This window comes from Calidris pugnax, unplaced genomic scaffold (assembly GCF_001431845.1).
Source record: "Calidris pugnax isolate Ruff unplaced genomic scaffold, ASM143184v1 scaffold28, whole genome shotgun sequence".
Lineage (NCBI taxonomy): Eukaryota > Metazoa > Chordata > Aves > Charadriiformes > Scolopacidae > Calidris > Calidris pugnax.
In genome coordinates, this window is record NW_015090842.1 from 10389948 (window position 1) to 10412576 (window position 22629).

Sequence of the window (22629 nt, forward strand, 5' to 3'; positions counted from 1 at the left end):
TCTTGAGTATGTTTCATTTATTACAGGGCCTAATGTGGATAAAGCTTTTTAGTTAACAACTTTGTGGGTTTTCTATTTTTTTCAGTGTTGCTGCTCAGATATATTTTACTTAAGGATCGAGTATAATTGTTATTTCATAGGGAAAAGAAAGAACTTTAAAAATGCGCATTGGGTTTTCCGTATCTGTCTTGGGCACCTAAATAATACATATAAAGGGATTCCATAAAGTTTTGTGGTGTAGAATTGTTGACTGGGTTTATAGCTGTTCATACAGTGGTAGCCAGGAGGCACGGACTTGCTTTGAACCTCCAGCGAGCGCGGAGGAGCAGGTTGAGCGTGGGGCTGTTGAGTTCCCGTCTTCTGTCTTGGCTGCTGAAGCCTGGTCAGATGAGCTGTTTGGTGGCCACAGCTAGTTCACAACAGGGAAGTCACAAAAATTTTCTTGAAGGTTGTACTACTGCAGAGGATCATGACCTAGTTGTACCAAAGGGGACTAGCCACGTACAATGGACCAGCACTAGCCATTTTGCAGATGGAGATTGCTTTTGCTGGAACCTCTGCGTGAGTTTACAGGAGGGTTTGAGGCAAAAAGAAATGTTGCAGATAAATGTAAATAAAGGGTCTTACATAACAGAATTGACACTTATTACATGGGAAGACTTTATAGGCTGTTGTGCAGATGATGACACTAAATTTGGCTCTCTGGAAATCAGTTGCACAGTTTGAATTCTGAGAACAGGTTTGTCTTTGATTCCCACATTTGTTGTTGTATATGCTGTCAGCCCCTTCATTCCAAATGAGTACAGCTTCTCTGGAAGTTCATGAATTATTTCTTTGTTTGAACAAGTTTGTGTCCTTTTGTTTTGGTCTTGAGAATGTGTATCTTGATGTTTTCATGGTTTGTTTGTTTTCTGAAATAACTTTATTCCATGATGTTAAGATCTGTAAGCACTTACTGTAACTTTTTCAAAAGGTCCTGAAAAGGTTGGATTACAGTTCATATCTTTTAGGCAGAAACTTTGTTTCTTTTCTCTTACAGAACATGAATGTGTTTTTGATTAAATCCTTTTTTGTTCAACAGAATCTGTCTATGACCTTCTCCCAAAGGAGCTGCAGTTACCACCTTCCAGAGAAACATCTGTAGCATCCATGAGCCAAACAAGTGGTGGCGAGGCAGGTTCGCCGCCTCCAGCTGTAGTTGCTGCTGGTAAGCATTCTCATTTATTCAGTCGCTTTGTTGAGGTCTGTAACGTTCTGGCCAACATGAACAGTGCTGGCAAAGTTTTGATTGTAAAAAAAAGAGCTTGTGGAGAAGCAACAGAGTTCATTCTAGGAGAAATTAGGGTAATACAAGTTAAACTGGGTAATCTAAATTGTCAGGTATTCTATGTTAATGCTTGCTGTATTTCATATATATCTTCATAAAAAAGAAGTTATTTGTTTTGCTCTCCTGTTATTACCCAGCACAGGCCTGTTAACTCCTAGAATGCACTCTGCCTTCTGAGGTAATAAATACCTATTTGGAACTAAGGCTTAATGCTGACTGACTGTAAAACAGCAAATCGTAGCCTGAATAAAAAATGGAATGGGAGATCATATTTTGGGCCATGAAGCTTTTACCAAACTGTAAGCACAAAGAAAAGTCATATTTTCTTTGATAAGCCTGAGGAAGCTTAGTATTTGAACTCCATTCACACGTAGCTCTCTATTGTAATGTATTACAAAATTCTCAGATGCGTGAGAATATATGTCAGGATGGCACTTTTATAAACTGATAAGTTTAAATTAGTTATTTTTCTAATTGACAGCATACAAAAATGAATCATGACCTTTTTATCTTCATCTTTATCTTACTCCCAGTCATGTTTTAGACTCTGTCATTGATCTTCATTGAACATAAAAGAGAGGATTTAAGGGCAAAGTTCTGATCTGTGAGGTTAGCCTTAGTGCTGGTTTGCATCTGGAACTCTTTTCAGTAACTTGTATATATTGGTAAACATCTGACCAATGAGGAAAAAAAGGGAAAATGATCATGCTCATGATTGATGCATTTTTCTTCATTAGATAAGTGGGGTTTTTTTGCATAATTTGATCCCCGTATTTCTTACAAGGTCATGATCCACTTTCCTAATTGGCCTTAAATTGTTGCTTGAGAAAAATGTATCTATTTAAGGTGAGGTTTCAGGTAGCTGCATTATTCTTTTTTCTCTCTATGAGTTCATATGCATTAAATGTTTGTGTGAGAATGTTTCCCAGATTTGCATGGTACAGGAATCCTGATCAGAAACTGAAGTGATTGTAGACTTGTCAGAGAAACTTTACAGCACTGCTCACCATTCATGTTTTGCCAGACCTCTTCTGAGACAACCTGTGGATTTAACTGTGCACAGTGGAGCTTCAGTCATCGAAAGAATTTGATGTTTTTATTTATTATATTGAAAGGATTTGATATTTTTATATCACTTATTAAAAAAATAATTTGGGCATATATTTCTAAAATCAAGATACTTAATGATGGGTTTGGTTCCAGGATATAGCAGCAACCAAATCCTGCAGAAACATGTACCTTGAAAAAGTGAACAAAGAAATCCCGTAAACCCTGTTACACTCTAAATCCACAGATAGACATGAACTGCTAATTAATTCTGTATCTAACAGAAAAGACTTAAAAACTTGAATGGAACTAAATGTCTGTTACCTCCAGGTATTTAGTGTCTGCTAACAGCCAGTCCGGTTCCTTTTAAAAAAACTAAGAATCTGTTAGCGCTTTGGGTTAAACTGCAGCACAATTTTCTTGAAAGAACTTCAAAAAATAGTGTTGTGATTTTTCTATTAACACTGAAAGGAGACCTATGCATTCAATTAAGAACACTTTTCAGTGTCAGAGGTAGTGTAGTTTCACAAAGACTTTAAGCTGATACCAAAAGCTGCTGAAAGAAGAGCTTGCCGAGTGCGTTGGATCGAGGACCTGCTCCAGGCTGGAGTTGTCCCGCATGGGTTCACTGCACAAATGCTTTTGGTGGCACCAGGAAAGGAGGAATGCAGGGAAGAAGGAACAGTTGGAAAAGGTGGAGCTAGCTTCTCTCAGTGGCTGTCAGTTTGTGCTGGTTTAAATTGTTTACTGAGCTGTGGCTTCAGAGACCTTCCATCAGTGTTGGGATGAGACAGTTAAGTTTCTGAGTGCTGTTACAATCGGGATCAGAAGTATTAAGTGCAAGCAACTACAGTTTTCCAAGTTAAAAATTTTCTTAAAAAAAACTCCTAACCATCAAACCAAAAAAAAAACCCAGCACGCCAGAGACTTAGGTTTGTTTTCATTGCTTATGTCACTTTCCACTACAGTGAAGGCAAGAACAATTGAACCTTGGTCTTTTATAAACATAGAATTGTGATGACCAGGCCAGTTGAAGAGTGAGTTGAGCTGTGTACACACATAAGGAGAGGTCAGCCCTGGCCCAAAGCAGTGTCACTGGTGCTGTTACAGGGGAATGGATGCCTGTAGGCGTCAGGGAAGGCTTAACCTCAGCATTTTGGCCAATGAATGATATCAGATAGATAGATCTAATGTAACTTTTTTTTTTTTAGTTTTTTTTCTCCTGTCTTCCACCACATCCTATAAAGAAAATACATGCACCTTAGATAAATGTTTACCTCCAAAACAGGTCTGTAGGCTATGTTCCAAAATGATCAGGACAGCAGAAAGCTGAAAAGAACAGTCCCTGCTCCTTCCTCTGGTGTTGGGAGGTATGAGATATCTCAAAAATGTATAAGATACATTATAATCCAGGGGTGGACAGATAGCTGGGTATTTCTGGTAAATCTGAGGCTAGACTTTTTTTGCTCTTTAAAGCTGAGGACAAATTCTTAGGAACAGAGTAAAGGACATCAGTGTCTACAAAAGTTGTAGGTGGAGGTACAAGGAGAGGTGAATTTACTATTTGCAGTGGATGTCAGTGGATTGTTTAATAGTTATAATCCCCCCTCCCACAAATTCCTACTGTGTAGTAGCTGATTAGGATTCCTCCTCCAAGCCATCTTGAACTTGGCACTTCTGAACTGATGCTGGTACCCGCAGCACACAGCTGCCTTGGAGCAGGAGTGTTCTCAGTTGACTTCCAGAATCCCAGGAGCACTTTTGCTTTTTCATTGAGGTTGGTTGTGTGTTTCTTCTGCACCCAAATCTCTTCCCTCTCTCAAGAGAAAGTGTTTTGGCTGCATTCTTGCCTAGCTGTACCATGTTTCTAGATAAAAGGGTGTATCATGTTTTACTATTTGCTGTAATTCTTTTAGAACTGCTATAGTGTCTTCAAATTGCTACCGTGTTTTCAACCCTGTCACCCAGCTGCTTGTGGTAAGGAGAGGTCTGGCTGGGCTGGGCTCTGATTTCTTAGCAGAAAAATGAGAGGAAAATCAGCCTGGGCTTTGTGCACGTCTACACGCTTATACAGGAAAACATAAATATATATTTTACACATATTTTAAAAGACCAAGATTTACCATTCATTTGCATAAATCAAGTCCTTAATAGCAGACTACAGGCAGGTTTTCAAGTAGCTGACACTGTACAGATGGGTGAAGGGGAAAGATGACTTTGGCAACCTAGTGTTTCTGTAGCTGAAATCTTTCCCCTGTTTTGGTAAGTCTCTCTCTCTTAAATGTTTTTAGGTCAGTTCTTGCTTGCTCCAAGACCTCACTTTTTGGGGAAAGGATAGGGAAATGTTAGTTCAGTCTCGGTAGCATTGTAGGTAATGTCATTTGCTCTTGTTTTTAAAAGGAAGGGCTACTTTGAAATGACATCAGCAACACTGTATGTAGAAGTCAATTGCAGCTATGATTGCTCTTGCTAATGAGAGGATTACGTTACAGGGAATGATCTGCAGTGGTGAGAGCTTTTTACTACTGCTGTAATAGTTAACACAGTTTGTTCTCTGCTTCCAAAACACAGACTAAGGTAGTATCTGGCTGAAATTCAACTTACTTGAGGCATTTCTGTTAATCATTTTGCTGTGCAGTTTTGTTCCACATAAAACACATTATAGGTGAGAAATATATATTGCTGCAGTTAACTTCTCTGGTTTTTTTTTTGAGGAGCAGGATGGGCTGTTTCTAGCAGCGATGACCTTGCAGGGGCAGACTTCTAGTTCTACCATTTGGAAATTTGTTTTGTGATTTACAGAACAGTTTTAAGAGTATTAATATGGAATGTTACTGATTGGATTTTCATTGATTTGTTAATAAATGTATATCTCATATTAATTAATCCAGACAAAAGAGGTATTACCCACTCTCTGAATATCAAAGAGGCAAGTATAATTTCATAGAACTCCAGGATTCTGAGCTGTGATGTTCATAACCTGAGCTGCTCTCTCAAGCTTCTAATTCTGTTATTCTTCTGGAAAGCAGAAGGGAGGAAAGGGATCTAGTTTTACCACTAGAAACTGTTCCCTGTGCTTGCTATTTGAATTACAAGTGTCTTTGTTCAGGGGACAGGAAAAGGAGGATTTTGCCTGGTGCAGTACCATAAACACATTAAATATGAATCATCTTCTAGATTCTTGAAATGCATGAGGGTGTCATGCTGAGAAATGTCATTGTAAGCTGTGCCTAGAGATTTCTTATATGAAATAAGTGTGCTTGAAGCTTTAATAATGCCTTCTACACAATATTTTTAAGCTCCAGTTGCAAGGAGAGATGCTTGATTCTTTTCAGTTGGTTCTTAAAGGTTGAACATTTTTTTCATGTTGATCAAGACACATTGAACAAGTGCTTCAAATATTTAAAATTCACACTGCTAATTTTAGTCCTTTCTCAAAGGTGTCATCCTAGTTGGTAGGTCAACACCTTGTTCTTGTCTTTTGGGGATGGTGCAGCTGTATTTTAAACTATGTACTTCAAGGAAGTGTTGTGTTTTCATCTTTTATCTGCAGTTACAGGAATACTCAAACCTTCTGAACTCCCAGTGAAGAAAAGTGTTACAAAAACTTCCTTCTCTCTTTGTCATCCATTCATTCTTTCTGTAGCAGGTCTTGGAATAAGCCTCTTCAGCTGCTCTCCATTTGCCACAGAGGCAAATATATATATATCTTTCCGTATTTTTTGTATCGCTCCCCAGGACAGTATTTCCTGCATCGTTTCCATTCTGACAGTTTCCAATTCTTATCTCAAATTGAATTTTCCACAGAGTGGTGTTCTTGCTGTAACAAAAGGGGAACAGATTTTATGCAACTGAAATGTATTTACTGAACTCTCTGTATTCATATTTGGATACAATTAGTCTGTGATGTGTTGGATTATTCTGCTTCCCAAACATCTAAGTTTGTATCCTGGGAAAATTTTTGGTAAATGATAAAAGTTTTACCTTTTTGTGGTCATGCCCATTTTGTGCTCCTTTTTACTTAAAGGGACAAACTACTTGTCCAAACGGGAGTAATTAGCTTTTTTGATCAGAGTTGTCATTGAAATAATTGCTCTAAGCAGTTTTGGTCAATTTAGTTATGAAAACAAGGATTTGCTTCTCAATTGCTACTGTAGAGAAATGGATAAAAATATCTGAATCAACTATGGGGTAGAGACCAGGTGCTAAGGAGTACGGGTCATGGTTCCACTGCCAAGATAAGGCTTTTTCATAATTCTCAAGCTAAAGATTTTATTAAAGCTTCCAAATAGAGATGCGGGAGGGATGTGTTTATTATTTTTGGTTTGTTTTTTCTAAGTAGATAGTCAGGCTTCTTGATTTTTATTTTTAATGAAAATATTTTTCAGTTTATCATCTTTCCTGGTGTCATTAGTCAGTTTTTCCTGTTGATGCAGAAATAATTACCAGAAATTTCAAAGGGGATATCAATGCTGCTACTAATTCTGTTATCCTGGGCCTATAAGTGCGTGTTGTAAACAAATTATCAGAAAAAAAAAGATTATTCTTTGTAGTTGACCTCCAATGCCTGTAAAAACTTCCATTTCTTTGTAGGCTTTTCCCTTCCCCTTCCTACCGCCCTCCCAGTTGGAAATGCCTTCCTGTAATTTCCTAGGAGGATGTCTTCCAGGGATTTCTGTCTGCAGTGTGCTTGCTTCAGTCATGTGTCAAATACTTCTTTCTTGCAGAATTAATTTAAAGCAGATCCTAACGATCTTTAAAAATGCATTGTCCTGGTGCTGTGTATTAGAGCAGTGCTCTGGCTTGTGAGTGCTAACGTAGATATGAGCAAGTTTAAATATTACTCCTGGCAGTAGTGTGTGCCCACAGGAGCTATGGTGGAGCTAATTGTGTTAGTCTGGAAGAGGCTGGGCCGTGATTAGGTACAGTCAGGGGCGGTGGAGAGCTTCCTTCATTGTTCTGAACTGTCTTCTGCTAAGAAGTCATCACTGGCAAATGCAAAATAAAAAAGAATTCTCTTACTGTTTCCATTTCATGGGGACTTTTTAGACAACGTGTTCTCTGCAAATCCATTGTGGTTGTATGGGATTGTGTGTGCGTTGAGTGCATGCTTGCTCCTCTGCATAGAGCAGAGCTTTCTTATAATTACCTATAGAGGATTGCATAGATGTACTCTAGATCATCTCTTTTTTCCTAAATTAAGTTTATTTTCAGTCTTCCTGAATCTCCTGAATTATTGTCAGTAAACTCAGTTTTCCAGAAATGCTCAAACACAAGGTCTTCTATCATTTTTATGGTAAATTCTTGCATTATTCTTACATCACAAAGGCTTGAGAATTACTTTGTGACAAGAGGAATTCCCTGTTCCTTAATGAATAGTGAAAAACCAAGTCAGTGTAGGATGAAAACAGAGCAATCTTGTCGAACTATGGTATTTGGGCACCTCTTTGCAGTAGCAGCAATGAAGACTTCATGAAGACCACACAACCCTGTGTATCTAAAGAACAAAATAGTCTGTTTCTTAAATTAAGTGTTCTTTGTCAGATCCATCAGTCCTGACATCACTACAGTCACTCTTTTAGGGCAATAGGCTGTGGAGGGAGCTGAGGAGATGTCAAATAGAGCTTGAAGAGAGCAGCTGAGGGTCCTGGAGTTCTGACTTGCTTGTATGCAGCTGGCTGTTGCTCTGAGTGGGGAAGGATCTAAGATACATGGAATTGGTGTGTGTGAGCCACTAACAAAAATTCTACTTAGATACTTAAACTTGAGTGTTAATTTAATAACGGATGTAATTTATAACAAAACCAGATTGATTGATGTATTCACCCAAAGTATAATGCACTGCTTGGTGTTCAGCATGTGAATGTAAGGGGAATTTACACTGTTGGGCTTAATGTAAATTAAATTAACCTACCTATCTTGAATCTGAGTGTTTTTAATAACTGCTGAATTGGATTGCTTTATTATATTTGCTGGGATGCTAGTTTTTTTCTCTATTAATACACTTAACTTGCATTCTAGCTTCGCCATTCAGAGACAGGCATCGAGTGGTGGGTTGTGTGACAGTGTCTGTCAATAGTGAAGACAAATAGTGCCAGAGACACTTAACCCATCCAATCTCACCCAGGGTATAGGTCGGTCTTGTTTTCAGACTTCTTCATAAGTCTCTTTTCTTTCTTTCTTTTTTTTTTTGTTTTATTTCTAAATAGTGGATTGATACTGATTTGAAACTAAACTTTTTGGAAAAGTTTTTGACATTACCTCAGTAATACAAGAAGATGAAAAGTAGAAACCCAAGTTTGGCATGTGAGGTGTTGAAAGCAGGTTTGCAGCCACTTTGTAAGTTCTGGTTTTTACCTTTAAAACCTTTGGTAGCACAAGGGTTGATGGTGGAAATTTTGCACATAGTATCCTTTTGGTTTTGTTCTGAAATTGTTCTTCTGTGTCCAGTGGTTCAAATAAACCAATTAACATACAAAAGTCTTATCAAGAACATGACGTTACATAAATTAACAAATTTAATAAATAGGTATACTTCATATATTAAGCTTATTACACCACATAAACCTCACCCTGTGTGGTGAGTTTTCATTTTTGACTTAATTGTTTTCTGAACATAGCATAAGGGATTGCATGGGATGCAGGCTGGGTTCTGAGAAAAAAGCAAGTTCTCTAATGGCTTTTTGTTAGTCCTGGGTGTTCATGCACAGGTGGCTGAAAAACCTGTAAAATCAAAAATATCTTCAATTTATTTGCATTTGCAATCTTAAACTTTCCAGTATGGGAAATGACTTGCTTTGCACTCCAGCTGCAATAAAAAAAAGAAAAGTCATCAGGACAGTATTTATTTATTTTGAGAACTTGGTAATCCTTGCTGTATTTAATGATCTCTTTGGAAAGAATGAACAAGGATTTCAGGATTGGCTCCACGTAAGTGTTATCTAAAGACAAGACTCCCTCAATACCAAGAAGTGATTTTAAAAATCTTTTTCTTTCTCCTGCCTTTCAGACTGGTTTTTTTTAGAGGCTGAATGCCTTGTTTGACTTCACAAGATAATAGGATATAGAAATATATGTCATTGCCTTAGTTGCTAACTCAGGAGGTAATACATTTTCTTTGTACGATGCTTTATGTTATTGAACAGAAAAAGACTGCACTGATTTGCTCATGGGGATGCTCTTTGCTATGTGTTCCCTTAGTTTCTGATATTACATTAGCCTGTGATTTTTAGCAGCATGCATTTGTGCCACATGCGTGTTGCATCCCTTCTTCCACTGCCTGCTTTTTGGCTGCTCTTTGTTTTCAGAAAGAACTGGAATTACTCAGTCTCTTGGTTGTGAATGTAATTCTGTTCACTGCCTGAAAGTGAAGTAAATGTTTGGGAGCAGCAGGCCCCTTTCAGACTTTCTGGAAAGCAAATGTACAAATGACAGGTATCATGAACAACTGGAATTTCCTTGAAATTTAGTCTTCCTAGGAGTAGTGCGGAGTAATTGGTTATCTTTATTTGCATTCTCAACTCCAGCACTAACCACTTAGTTTGTTAGTTCTTGGTTATTTTCTATCTTCCATGTACACCTTACAGAATTGCTTGTTATTGATGTGTAAATTATTATGTCCAGAATGGAACCAGGGCTTCCTTACGCTGACCTGTTAGATACCATTCTGCCCCTTTTAGAGGAGGAAAAAACCCATGTAGGACAGGCAACAAATTCTGAATTACTTATTTCAACTACCTAACACGTTTTAGTGATGGCAATGAATAGATTCAGGAGGTTTAGTTTCAACAGTGATCAGAGTTGCTCTAATGTGGAACTAGCTTTCTTTTCTCTCTTGTTTTTTTTTTATTAAGAAAAAGGGAAAAAACGCATCCACCTTGTAATGCTGGTGCACGTTTCATTTATAACACTGTGGCTGCATACTTGCCATAACATGCACTTGGCTTCTATCCAGTGTTGTTGCTCTGAAAGCAATTTTTATTTTGAGGCTGTGTTAAAATATATTCAGTCCTATATTTCTCAATGTACATATTCATTTAAACTATATATTTGTTATTGCAAGCACTGTTAAAATGAACATGAAAGAGCCACCTGTAACAATTCTTATTAATATGTGTCTAAAGAAAGTAAATTCAAATAAAAGAAATGCTTAAACTTGGAAAGGTGTGTGTATATTTCCAACCTTAACTCGATAGACCAGTGACCAGGTACAGCCGCTCACACTGAATGTCCACTGGTTATATTTTGTTTATTATCTGCATGTTGGGGAAAACTTAATTCCTCAGAACCAGGAAATGCAAAATGCTCTCACCTTTTAAAGCAATACCAGTCAAGTTTGACTCACTGAAACATTTAGAATAAAGTTTCCAAAATGCAACATATTCAACCAAGAGATCTCCTGTAGGTATCAGATACACATGTGTTGTCACTGGCTTTAGAATAAATAGATAAAACAAAATGGAAGCCATGGAAAACATAGTGGTTTATTCATTATAGGAACTTTGTGAATTCTTATTTGTTTGATCTTGTTTATCTGTCTGTTAGTTCGAAGGAAAATGAGTTGGCTAAAGGCCTGCAGACTCTAAGAAACCATAAATTTTACAATGTTTATTAGTATTTGTGTAACTTAAAATGTTACTAAAGCAATTACTAATTTATCCCCTAAAATAGATTTTAAATTTGTGTATCTGATTGTTCTAATATAGCCAGTTTATTTAACTGGCTGTAATGTTTGTTATACTTTCTTACATATCTTTAATTATTATAATAACGACAACACTGGCCTGTACATGCTTTAAAACACTTGCATGTTTATGGATGGTAATGGCATTCAGTTGAGAATATATAAGGCTAAAGAGAGAGGTGTCTCTGATAAACGGAGAGAGTAACCAGTTTATAATGAACAGTATTTATTTCCTTTTAAAACGTATAAAGCAAAAACATATACACATATTCATACACATACATGCTTTTTAACTTACAGGAAAAAAATCTGGAGGAGAAACTGTTTTGGATAGCAATAATGATAGCAACTTAAATATTGCAAAATGTTGCACCCAAAAGTAATGATACCACTGCCAGCTCGTTTAGCTTTATACTGAAAAGTATTTTGTTTAGTGATGTATTTATATTTTTTTTTCCTAGGAAAGTGAAGGGAAAGTACAATTGTTGCATTTCTGGACAGGGTACGCATTGAACCATTTGATACGCAGGGTATGATCAGTGTTTGGCATCCCTGTTCCAATGCAGACCTGGGTATGGATTGTCACTTTAAGCTTTTCTTATAGGTCTTTCAAAAGACTTCTCTCTAAAACACTCACAGTATTTGCTGCAAAAAGATAAGTCTTTGATATTAAACTGTTGGAGGAAAAGTAATTTCTAGAGCCCTGCTACCTGGTTCAATGTAATTATTTATTTGTCAAAGTCTTTGTCATGGACAGGCAAACACGAGACGTGCGTACGCTGTGTAGTACTGTGCGTGGTACTCAGTTTCATCGGTTAAAAGAAGAATTGATTTTAAATGGGAGAAATTTTGCTGTTCAGTAATCCAATTCTGCAGCATTACTGCTGTGTGTTCCACGTATCCTGTTTGCAAACACTTGCATGCAGCATATATGCTGTATGCATGCTGCATATTTCTATTTCTTTCTGAGTGTATAAAGGGCGAATGGAAACTAATTCTGTTTTATAAAAACAAAGTAAACAACCCAAATAGCAACGATCTTTCTCAACTCAAAGTGGCTGCAAATCAGCTCTTAAATATTGTCACTGAAATTAATATCTAGATTTAATAGTTCTTGCCAATCCTATAAATGTTTTTGAAAAAAGCATTGCATTAATGCATGATATAGAAAGGATAAATTTGCCTTTAAATTGGAATGCAATTCAAAGTGACTGAATTCTCCAATTTCAGCCACTATATTTGCCAAAGAACAAACTGGAAAATGGAACTGGTATCATTCATCTGCTCCTGGTTCACTGGGAGGTTCGGGGAAGGGACTTCCTATGAAGGTAAAAGCAGAGTAGTTTATCAATAAACTGTAATGACCACTACATTTTACAATCTGAAGTAGCGTAGCCTTACTTTTAAATTCATTTAGCACAGAAAACTTGTAAGAAAAAAATAACAGTTTAAAAACTCTTTGTCATCAGTCATTGATACACCCTGGTAATCACAAGGAGGCTGATTTATAGGAAGGTTTGCTAAATTTTGCTGTTAGTTAAATACATATATCATGGCTGAACGTACTTTATTCTGTTACTTTTAAATAGCTTAAACTGGATAAAATAGTTCAACTACCTCTAAACCTTTTAGACTTGAGAGGTTAATATAATATACTGGATTTTCAAAAAAATCCCAAACAACAGTAAGGAGAGCATCATGTGCCTCTTAACATTAGGTATTACCTCTACGACAGCAGTAACTAGCTGAACAAACTTATTGTGTAATTTTGTACATATGTATATTATCTACAATTTGTTTCCAAAATTAGATTATTTCTGTGGCTCTGGTTTATTGTGTAAGGTGTGGTCAGCAGTGTAGAAATACAGAAGATAGCATCTCTCCCCTAGGAAGTTTAAATCTGAATGTAAAATTCAGATAGTTTATTCCTCAGTGAGCTACAGCTGACTTAAATAAAGATCTATGTTTGTCCATACTGCTTCCTCTCAAATGTTTTAGCCTACATTTTCACCTGGTTTGTCCATTAAAATTCTTCAGTTGGAATGATTCTTCTCCAGAAATCTTCAGGGTCTTGTTTTAATCATTTAGTTGTCCTTTCATGTTTCTAAAACATTGATCTGTGTGACCTCTGGAGAAGTCAGTGTCATGTTGTTTAAAATATCCTGCTTAATGGGAATTTTTCAGAGCTCTGTCCCAAGCTATCTCTGTATGTATAAGGGACTCAGCTAAGAAAGTCTGAGAGAAATAAGTCTCAGTGACTGAATTACGGAAATTTCACGTCTTCTTGTATCAGCATGTCACCAATGCAGATATTTCATCCCTGTTTTGAACCTTCAGAATAAACAGCTATGTCATAGTGACTGATACCAGTTCCATTTTTCCTACCAACTCAGTTGATTTTATATTTTATTTCTCATTTATGATGGAATAATCAGCAGCTCTTTTTCTCATTTATTTTCTCATATTTTTATTCCAGGATTTGCCTCTGAAGCAGGGAGTGTCTGCATTAAAAATGACCTGTAGTTCTCTGCTTCATAGGTTAGAAACTTATTTTAATATTTTGTGGCTAAGCACAGTCCCGTCTTTTTCAAAAATAAAAATTTCCAACAATAAATGGTTTAATTGGCATTGAATGTGGATTATAAGCATTTTGCATTGGGGCTTCCATTATTTTAGATGAAATGGCTTCTACACAAATAATTAGTCCAGCTGAGGCAATGAAAGTTCTGTTTACTTGCAGCCATTTTTATGCATTAACATTAAGTTTTTAAAAAGTTGATCACAGTGGATCACACTGAGTCTTATTTGGGCATTTCCAAAGTGCTGTATTGGTTAGGCTGTATTGCTTTAAGCATTTACATTCTAAAACTTACCAAATTCCAAATATTTGTGGGGGAAAGAAATCAGTTCATAAATCACTTTATTTCAATGGGACTGCTATAGCCAGCACACACAGAACCATGTATCTTGTATTTACTTCTGAATTATACACCGCAGATGCTTCTTCAGCTCCTTCCTCTTCCTCCATGGGCGGTGCTTGCAGCTCCTTTACCACCTCTTCCAGTCCTACCATTTACTCTACCTCAGTCACCGACAGCAAGGCTATGCAAGTGGAGAGCTGCTCCTCAGCCGTGGGGGTAAGTAACAGAGGGGTAAGTGACAAGCAGTTAACCAGTAACACAGTCCAGCAGCAGCAGTCAACGCCGAAGAGACACACAGTCCTGTACATCTCGCCACCACCCGAGGACTTGCTGGACAACAGTCGGATGTCCTGCCAGGATGAGGGCTGTGGATTGGAGTCAGAACAGAGCTGCAGTATGTGGATGGAGGATTCACCCTCCAACTTCAGTAACATGAGTACCAGTTCCTACAATGATAACACTGAGGTGCCACGTAAATCACGCAAACGAAATCCAAAGCAGAGGCCAGGGATCAAACGTCGAGATTGTGAAGAGTCCAACATGGATATATTTGATGCCGACAGTGCCAAAGCTCCTCACTATGTCCTTTCTCAGCTCAGCACGGACAGCAAAGGCAACTCAAAAGCAGGAAATGGGTTGGTATCTGTTTTGTTTGTTTTTTTTTTTTAATAAAAAGTTCTCTCACCATGTGTAAAACCAAACTAATAAAACTCCCCCCATGAGTCAAGTGTTCTACTCAGGTTCTCACATAAATCCCTTCTCTTCTCTGCTCTTCCCCTTTGCCTCCCAGCCCATGATAAGTTCTCATTAGACTTGTTAATCTTTGTTTTGAAGATAAAGCTAAACTTTCCTGCAACAATTGGACGCAGCACTGATTAGCTAATCTGTATTCTTGTTTAAGTGAAGCTCCTAAAAGCTTGCACAATTCCATTTATAAAATGGCAATGAAACATCTTATTTAAAAAGAAAGGCAGAAGTGGACTGGACGCACCCTAAATCTTAATGTTTTTTGCAGGATTTTATGTGAGGATTTCTGTCTGTGCACTTTACCTGCTTCTGTTTGTGTCTCTCTCTATTTATTAAATAGAGAGAGTGATGGGACTAGAAGTGAATTGCTTGTTAGGATTCCTCATGATTTAAATTAACACATGCTTTACTTTTTTATAAAAAATGTTAAGATGATACGGTGAACCAGAACTTGTTTTTTCTTGTGAATTCACTTCTGTATTTGATTTTTTTCAGAAATAAATCTCTAATCTTGTTTCTCTCTGTGCTTCTGGGTTGTGTGCATGCGTGTGTCTGTACGTGGGCACGCCTGGGTGGTGGTCTCTCATCTCTCCCACTTCACACTCTTCACTAAATGCATTTCAGTAGTTGCTTAAAGAGGAGAAAGTCCATCAGTTTACAGTAGTGTGTTGATACATTTTTAAAATTTTATTTTAATTTTTAACTTGTGGCTTCTTAACGTTTAAGATGGATGGTCAAGTGGATAGATCTGGCTTTTTAATTTTGGGTTGGTTTTTTTGGGGGGGGGTGTTTATTTGTTTCTGTTTTTACTTTTATGTATGTGCTCGCAGTACGTTCTAATGTTCATCACAGTAATGGTGAATATTAAAAATTTGACTGATGGGAAAGATTATGAACTTCTCATATTCCAAAGGGAAAGAGCCTGGAGTCTGTATTCCCAGGGTCATTGCAGTTCCATACTTAAAATTTCACTGTGAGAAAGTGATTCTGAGAAACTCTCCAGAGTGTGCTGCCCTGGGTACCCCATGGGGAAAAGCCAAGCTGGTTGGTACTGGGAGCGTTGGCTCTGCTGCCCGCTCCTCTCTTCTGGTGTCTCGCTCGAAGCTTGACTGCAGTTGTGCAGCATTGCTCCTTTTCACCAGCTGAAACAGAGAATAAAGTAAAACGTTAGTATGTGGTAGACCCCAAGAAGCAAATTAGCGTATGTAAAGCAGCTGCTTGGAAGTAGGAAACTGCTTCCTCGGAGCACAGAGGAGGTCAGATGCTCCCTTACAAAGGGAAGAAACTTTATCGAAAGGCAAGAACTGTGTGACTGTCAATGGGCTCTCTGAACAGAAAGGGGAGATTTACCAAAACTCTGGAAGAATATGTATGATCTCAACCTAAAACATCACAAGACTGTAACATTTCCTAACACGTTTAGGGATAACCAGTGAACATACCGTCAGCAGCATGTCAACGACATGGGTACTGTTCTCTTAACATGCAGGGATAGATAAGTGTATTTTTTTTTCTGATGTGTCGTATACCAACTGGATTGAACTGTTACTCTTATGTAACAGAACTGTCCTTTTAAATAAAAGCTCTGGAATAAGAAATGGCCAAGATATTAGAAAACCTAATTTTGCAGTGGGAATATGGAGATTTAGTGATACAAATCTAGGTCACAGTAGTGATATTTTTTTTTTAAACTTTTCAGCCTGGTGGAGTTCAGCCAAGGGAGTTCATTTACTTCTGGCTTTAAGAAAAGAGCAAGGAGAGCAACCTTGGTAATTTGTGAAGTGGAAATAGCCTTTGCCTCAAAAGAGACTTCTAGTCAGTTGTCTTTAAGAGCTGGAAGGAAAAGAATATATTCCTGTGGAAACTTAGAATTCGTTAAAGCCTTTTTAGAAACGGATGAATTGATGGTGATTTAGGGCAAAGAGTCTCAGATTTCCGACATGCTTGGTCTCACTTTCACTTTCAGGTCTTCACTGAGAACAGCCCTGATGCCAGTGCCAGATCAGGCAAACCTTAACTGAGGAAATCTGTTTTAATAGTATCATGGGGTTTGCCACTTAGATTTTTATTTTTGTTTAAAAAAGAAGTGCTACCTTTGAGGAGATGTTGTCTGGTAACAGTTAAGCTAATAAATTAATGTGTGTGTATGAAATATTTTACCACTTACATGGGTATTATTATAGGTAAGCTAAATTAAAAAGATGTATATATTATATATCCTCATAAATTGAGGATAAAGACCACTGAGGTGTTCTGGTGAAGGCTTTACAATTGCTTTCAAGTTCAGCTAATCCAGCTGAAAGCAACGATTAGGTTTCTAGAGGGAAAACTTTCAAAATAATTGCTAGGCAGCATCTCTTCGCATAAATATGACAACATACAAAATACTAGTATGTTGGCAATTAAGGTAACTTGGGTTTTAAGTGTAAAGTAACTTCAGGAAAGCAGAGTTGTGTTGGCAAGGCCAAAGTGTTAATGGCATACTGCTAAAACTTCAGTTCAAGTGTTAAAAGTGATTTGATGGCTGCCTCTCTAATGCTTCCCTTCAAAATTCAGTAATGTCTCCGTCTCCCATATTAATTTATGGAGCTAGAATTTCCAAGTGTGACATGGCCAGACCGAGCGATCCATGCGATGTCTGATGCAGAGCGTTCTCCTGTGACATTGCAGGGACAGCGTTTGAATAATGAGGCAGTGTTTGTGGTAGCTGAGGTTGCTCAGGGTCCCTTCCCGTGTTCCCTGGGGGAAATGAAGAGGTTGTAGCTGTGTGATCCAAAATTCTCAGTAAGAAGAAGAGATGACTTCCGTTGAAAGTCTGTTGGAGTAATGTCCTGGCAGGAAGAATAGAGAAAGTGATTATCTAACAAGCTTGAATTTGATTAGCGTTTTTGCTTAACTTGCACAGAAGCAACGAGCACAGTGGTGTTAATTACAGTTTATTTAGTGTATCGCAGGTTTTGTATGTGCTACATTGAAGAAGAATTTTGTCCCGTTTATTTTCCTAAAAGAAGGTATGTTTTTATGTAGCATTTTTGTTTTTTTTAAAGAGCCTGTTTGTCTAGACTGTGGCAGAGTTATGGGGACTCCTTGGCAGGAGGATGGTACTCTCACAGTCATCTGTACCCTCGAGATCCTGCCTCTCTGCCGTTACTGGGATGAAGAGGAGCGTGCTGGGCATCCGTCCCAGGCTCAGCTGGCTGAGCAGGAGGCTCGCTGGGCAGCCCATGGCGAAGCGGTTAACCTTCACAAATAGAAAAACATGAATGAAATTCATACAAAGCACAGGCCTCGTAACAGCTCAGCAGTGTCCATTTTAACCCTTTGTTACGCATATTACAAGGTTTTGGAAGGCTCAGTAGAAACAAGAGTGTGAGCAATAGGAATAGGAGATGGGGTGGAATCAGGGGGCAAAGTGCCCGAGCTCCCCTGGGGTAGGAGAAGGCCCTTCTGTAGGGAAGGTGCTGGGCCAAGAGGGAGTTGGGAGTATTTGTGGACAGTGTGGCCTTGTGCTCCTCACTGCACAGCAGGAGATTTAGAAAAGGTGCTGATAATGTTTGTTAGTATAAATCATCTGGTAATTGGGAGGAGAGCTCTACGGGTTACCCCAGCCTTCAGGTCAGAGAAAAATTCATGCTGTGGCAAAGCTCTCAGTACACAATTTTGAAGAAAAAGCATTTCTTTTACCCTTCTCCCTGAGAAGAAAAAATCTTGGATAAATTACTTCCGTATTTTGCACATTGAAACAGGATTTGTTTTTTTAAGCAATTCACACCTGTTATTTTAAACCACTTTCTTCACAGTCATTAGCTGTTAGAAACTACTTTTTGGTAGTAAAAAAGAATATTACATTCTGCGTAAACTCATTGAGCCCTTTTTCTGCCTGTACTGTTTGATGGCATGTTTACATTTGCAAGTCTTAAATGAGTTCATTAGACTTCAGGTTAATTATACAAACCTGCTCTGTATAAGATCAAGAGTTATTTTCCATTGTGCTTTAAAGTGAACACAAAATCGATCACATAATGTTATACTTTGGAGGGCTTCTTCATTCAGGTTTTAATTATGGAACTGAATACAAGAAACATTATATCTTAAGGTATGCACCTGGAAAGAAACAGTCTTTTTGCATTCACTGAAGATTTAAAATTGGTGCAATTGTGTCAGAGCTTCTTACAATAACTAATTTGGTTTGAACAAAAATTTATCGATCTGTTTTGACAGAAATTAGTATTTGAGTTTGCATGGATATGCAAGTTCGTGGAGACAGGCATGAGGCTGTTTTCCTATTTAAAGAAGTATCATTTAACCTTAAATCCATTCAGTGTGTGTGTGTACATATGCATATTTGTTACAGAAGTGAAACAGCTCAGATAATATCAGGCTGTATCATATACGATCAAAAAGCAGGTTATGAGCCTTCTGTTTGTTTGTTAATAAAGCTTAATGCTAATTGCTTTTCCCTTCCTTTATGTTTACTCTCTGAAAAGCAGTTCCTATTTGCCCTGGATGGAGGAACCAGGGAAGCACCATTCCTCTTCATCCTGCAGGTTTCCTTCTCTGTCAGAAAGAGAATTCCAAAGTTTGCTCTCAACTATGAATCTTCTATCCATTAATATACACTCTTTATCTTTTTAGCTTTTCTGTCATTCAGTTTGTTTTTATTGAGGAGCTACCTATAACGTCTTTTTAATGGTCTGCTTTGACTTCCCAGAGCATCAGAGAACCAGAAAGGAGCTGGCGGGAAGAAGACCCCAATGTTGTGTGGTCAGTATCCGACTAAGAGCGAGGGGAAGGAGCTGAAGATAGTGGTACAGCCGGAAACCCAGCACAGGGCTCGTTATCTGACTGAAGGCAGCCGAGGCTCAGTGAAAGACCGGACACAGCAGGGCTTTCCAACTGTGAAGGTAGGCTGTTCAGTGTTAGGTGATACGGGGACTCCTTTCAAAGGGATGCTTTAGTAGAATGGGAGCTGATTCAGTTCAAATAGCCTAGAATCTCTATTTTTAGACGGAAGGGGGGAGACTTTGTAGTCTCTTTGCTGTAGAGACTGCACCATATCTCTTCTTGCAGGTAGCAAGAATTCTTATTTGCATCACAAAGCTACAGGAGGAAGGAAGCTTTATGTCAAGGCAATGATATATAATCTGTGATGCATATCCTGTTAGAATACAATTACACGAACTGTGTAAATAGATAGACACTTGAAGCATACCAAACTAGGACAGTTAAATGCTGTAACTGTTTGATTGCTGGTGACAGTGGGTCATCATTATGCCTTTTTGGTAAGGACGTAAAAATAGGTTTCATCTAAAAAAATTAAAGTGGGGAGTTTTTTCTTTGGGGTTTTTTGTTTGGTTTTTGTTGATTTGTTTTTTAATAAGTATCTGAATCCACATATCCAGTGTCTGTCTTTCAAGCAGGGTGATAAAGATCTAACTGAGGTGTATTTTGTGGGTCGTGCTGCTCAGTATGAAGCAGTGCATGTGGATTAGTAGAATTGCAGAGTCGGGGGGAAGAAAAGAGGAAGCAGTGGTATGCACGCTTCACAAATGCAGCCTGTTTCCTGGATAGACTCTGATGCCTTCAAGTTTAAGCGTTGGTGGTCACTTGCTCTGAGGTACAAAAACTGTATGGTACACAGGACTGAACAGTATCCTCGGTCCTTCTGATCAAGGGGAAGGATCTGGATAGAGCACGTACAGTCAGGGATCCAGGGACTGTTTGCAGAGCTGGTTTCTCCAGCAAGCATTTAGCTGTTTTGTTTGTCTTGCTTCATTTTGAGGGGAGAAAAGGAGAACTGATGTAATTCACCTTACTCAAAGAGTGGAAAAAATGTTTGTGACCAGGATTGCCAGCCTGCTGAAGGAGAGCTTTACTGTAAGTTTGTCAGAGGATGGGAACCAAAGCCCAAAAGGAAAGGAGCAGCTACAAATAGAGGAGAAACATGAGGAAGAAGGCTACAAAGAGGTCTTTCACATTCCTGCTCAGAAGGGAAAACGTTCAAATACTGTCCTCCAGTGACTGCACACTAATGCACAGAGGGTGAATTTGCAGATCTTGTTTCTTCCCTGGTGCAGTCACAGGGCTGTGACTTGACTGGAATCACAGAGACTAGGGGTAGCCTGCATGGCTGGAACGCAGTTGTGGATGTGCCCAGCTGTTTAGAAAAAAGAAGAAATCATGTATCATACAGAGCAGTTTGCATGGACCTCCAGCATGAAATGGGAGCCTGACCTGTTGAGATCAGAGGAGGGAGAAAGCTCAGAGATAATGTTTTGGTATCTGTTACAGACTGCCTGACTGAGAAGATAATAGATGATGCTTTCTGTAGTCCCCTGCATACAGACCTCTCTTACCACGAGAGATTTCAACCATCTGTCCATCTGCAAGGGTGGACATAGTCTGGTGGAAGCAGTCAAAGAACTTGACTGTGCTTGCAAAGGTTTCCTAATGCAAATGGCAGAGGGGCTTACCAGGAGTAATGCTTTGCTTGACTTACACAAACACAAGATCTGATGTCAAATACCATCACAAAAGTTGAAGTGACCACGGTATGAATGTGAGGGTGTACACCGAACTGAGGACAGCACAGTGTTGCACACTGGAATTAAGGCAAATGGCATCTTGGTTGTACTGGGAGAAGTGTGGTCAGCAGGCTGAGCGAGTAGACCGCTATATTTGTTATCATACAAATAAGAAGGAGAAAATACATTTCCTTTCATGTTTTTTTCTTAGTTGTACCACTTTGAGAAAGCAGCAAAGCAGTTCTCAATCCAAAGTTATTTACCAGGTCCACAATGAAATATTTGTTTAGGATACAGCCCTTAAAATTTGTGCTAACTACTGCTGACAGTATAGAAGTATATTTATCTTTGAAGTCCAGTTCAACAGTGTTAGAAACATCTCCAACACTTCACTCAGTCCTCCTGAGTAGTGTAGGAATCCAGTGAAGTTTCATAAGGAAAGAATCCATTCATATAGTCCTGTTGCTATGGTGATTTAGTGCTCATTTATGTGAATTTTCTTAATGGGCCTTTGTTCATCTGAATTTCCTTTTAATTCCTTTCCCAGTTACCCTTTAGCACCCATCAGTGAAAATTCTGTTTGGAAGAGTCTCATGTTACTGAATTCCTGGAAGCTCAAGCTTGCTTAACCAGTAGGCACACTAATTCATACCCTGCATATACAAGACTGCCAGGGTTGGACAGACGAAATGAGTCAGTGGATTTTCAGGAAATCTGAGCTAGGGGAAAAAAATATATATAAAGGACAAGAGGTGTTTGGTTTTGTTTTATAATTTGGGGAGGGAGGGGTTGGGGTGTTTTAAAGGTGGGGAAGAATAGTGTAAAAATGTTGCTAGTTCAGTAGAGATCTGGTGTTTGCTCTTCTCTGGCAGCACCTGTGATAGGCAACCATTGAGATGCATCATTCTTAAGCAGACTGAGGAAAAAAACTAGGTTCTGTGGCCCTTTAAAGAAAACCGTGTTACTTGATGACTTAGAACTACAGCATCTACAATCAATACGCAACATTAAAATTGTATAAACCTTAGTCAAGTGGCTTGTCTGGCAAAAGAAAGATTATCCTGACTGGAAGGTGTCAGCAGAGGTATTCCAGCCATCAGTAGCAGATTTTCATGGTGTCTTGCTAACAGTATTGCGAAGCTGGAGCATTACCATCCAGATGATGAGAGATGCTCTTGCACACCTTTCATATCTTCTTCCAACAGGGACAGTGGGGAAGAAAAGCAGCGCTGGTTAGCTCTAGTGATGCTGTTTCTAGCCAAGGAGACCTTGGTGACATGGTACAAAGACCATTTATTTAGCTATTTAGGTATTTTCATGGTTTTTAGTTTATTCATGCTCTCTTGGCTTTTAAGGTCTTCTATGTAAAAGAGATTCAAT

The 22629-nt window shown here is 38.5% G+C and overlaps 1 protein-coding gene across 3 annotated transcripts in view; it reads left to right on the forward strand.

The window, feature by feature from the left end:
* NFAT5 (nuclear factor of activated T-cells 5, tonicity-responsive) overlaps window positions 1-22629 on the forward strand; it is a 63477-nt gene that overhangs the window by 10175 nt on the left and 30673 nt on the right. Inside the window, exons 1-4 of one of the 3 annotated variants that reach the window (XM_014942300.1) lie at window positions 1082-1207; window positions 13534-13595; window positions 14055-14613; window positions 19437-19629. In XM_014942300.1, coding sequence (XP_014797786.1) covers window positions 14084-14613; window positions 19437-19629 — 723 coding nt within the window. In that variant the 5' untranslated portion in view covers window positions 1082-1207; window positions 13534-13595; window positions 14055-14083. Of the gene's footprint in view, window positions 1-1081; window positions 1208-11586; window positions 11630-13533; window positions 13596-14054; window positions 14614-19436; window positions 19630-22629 lie in introns of those variants that run through there. The other 2 variants (XM_014942301.1, XM_014942299.1) reach the window with 2 other exon arrangements.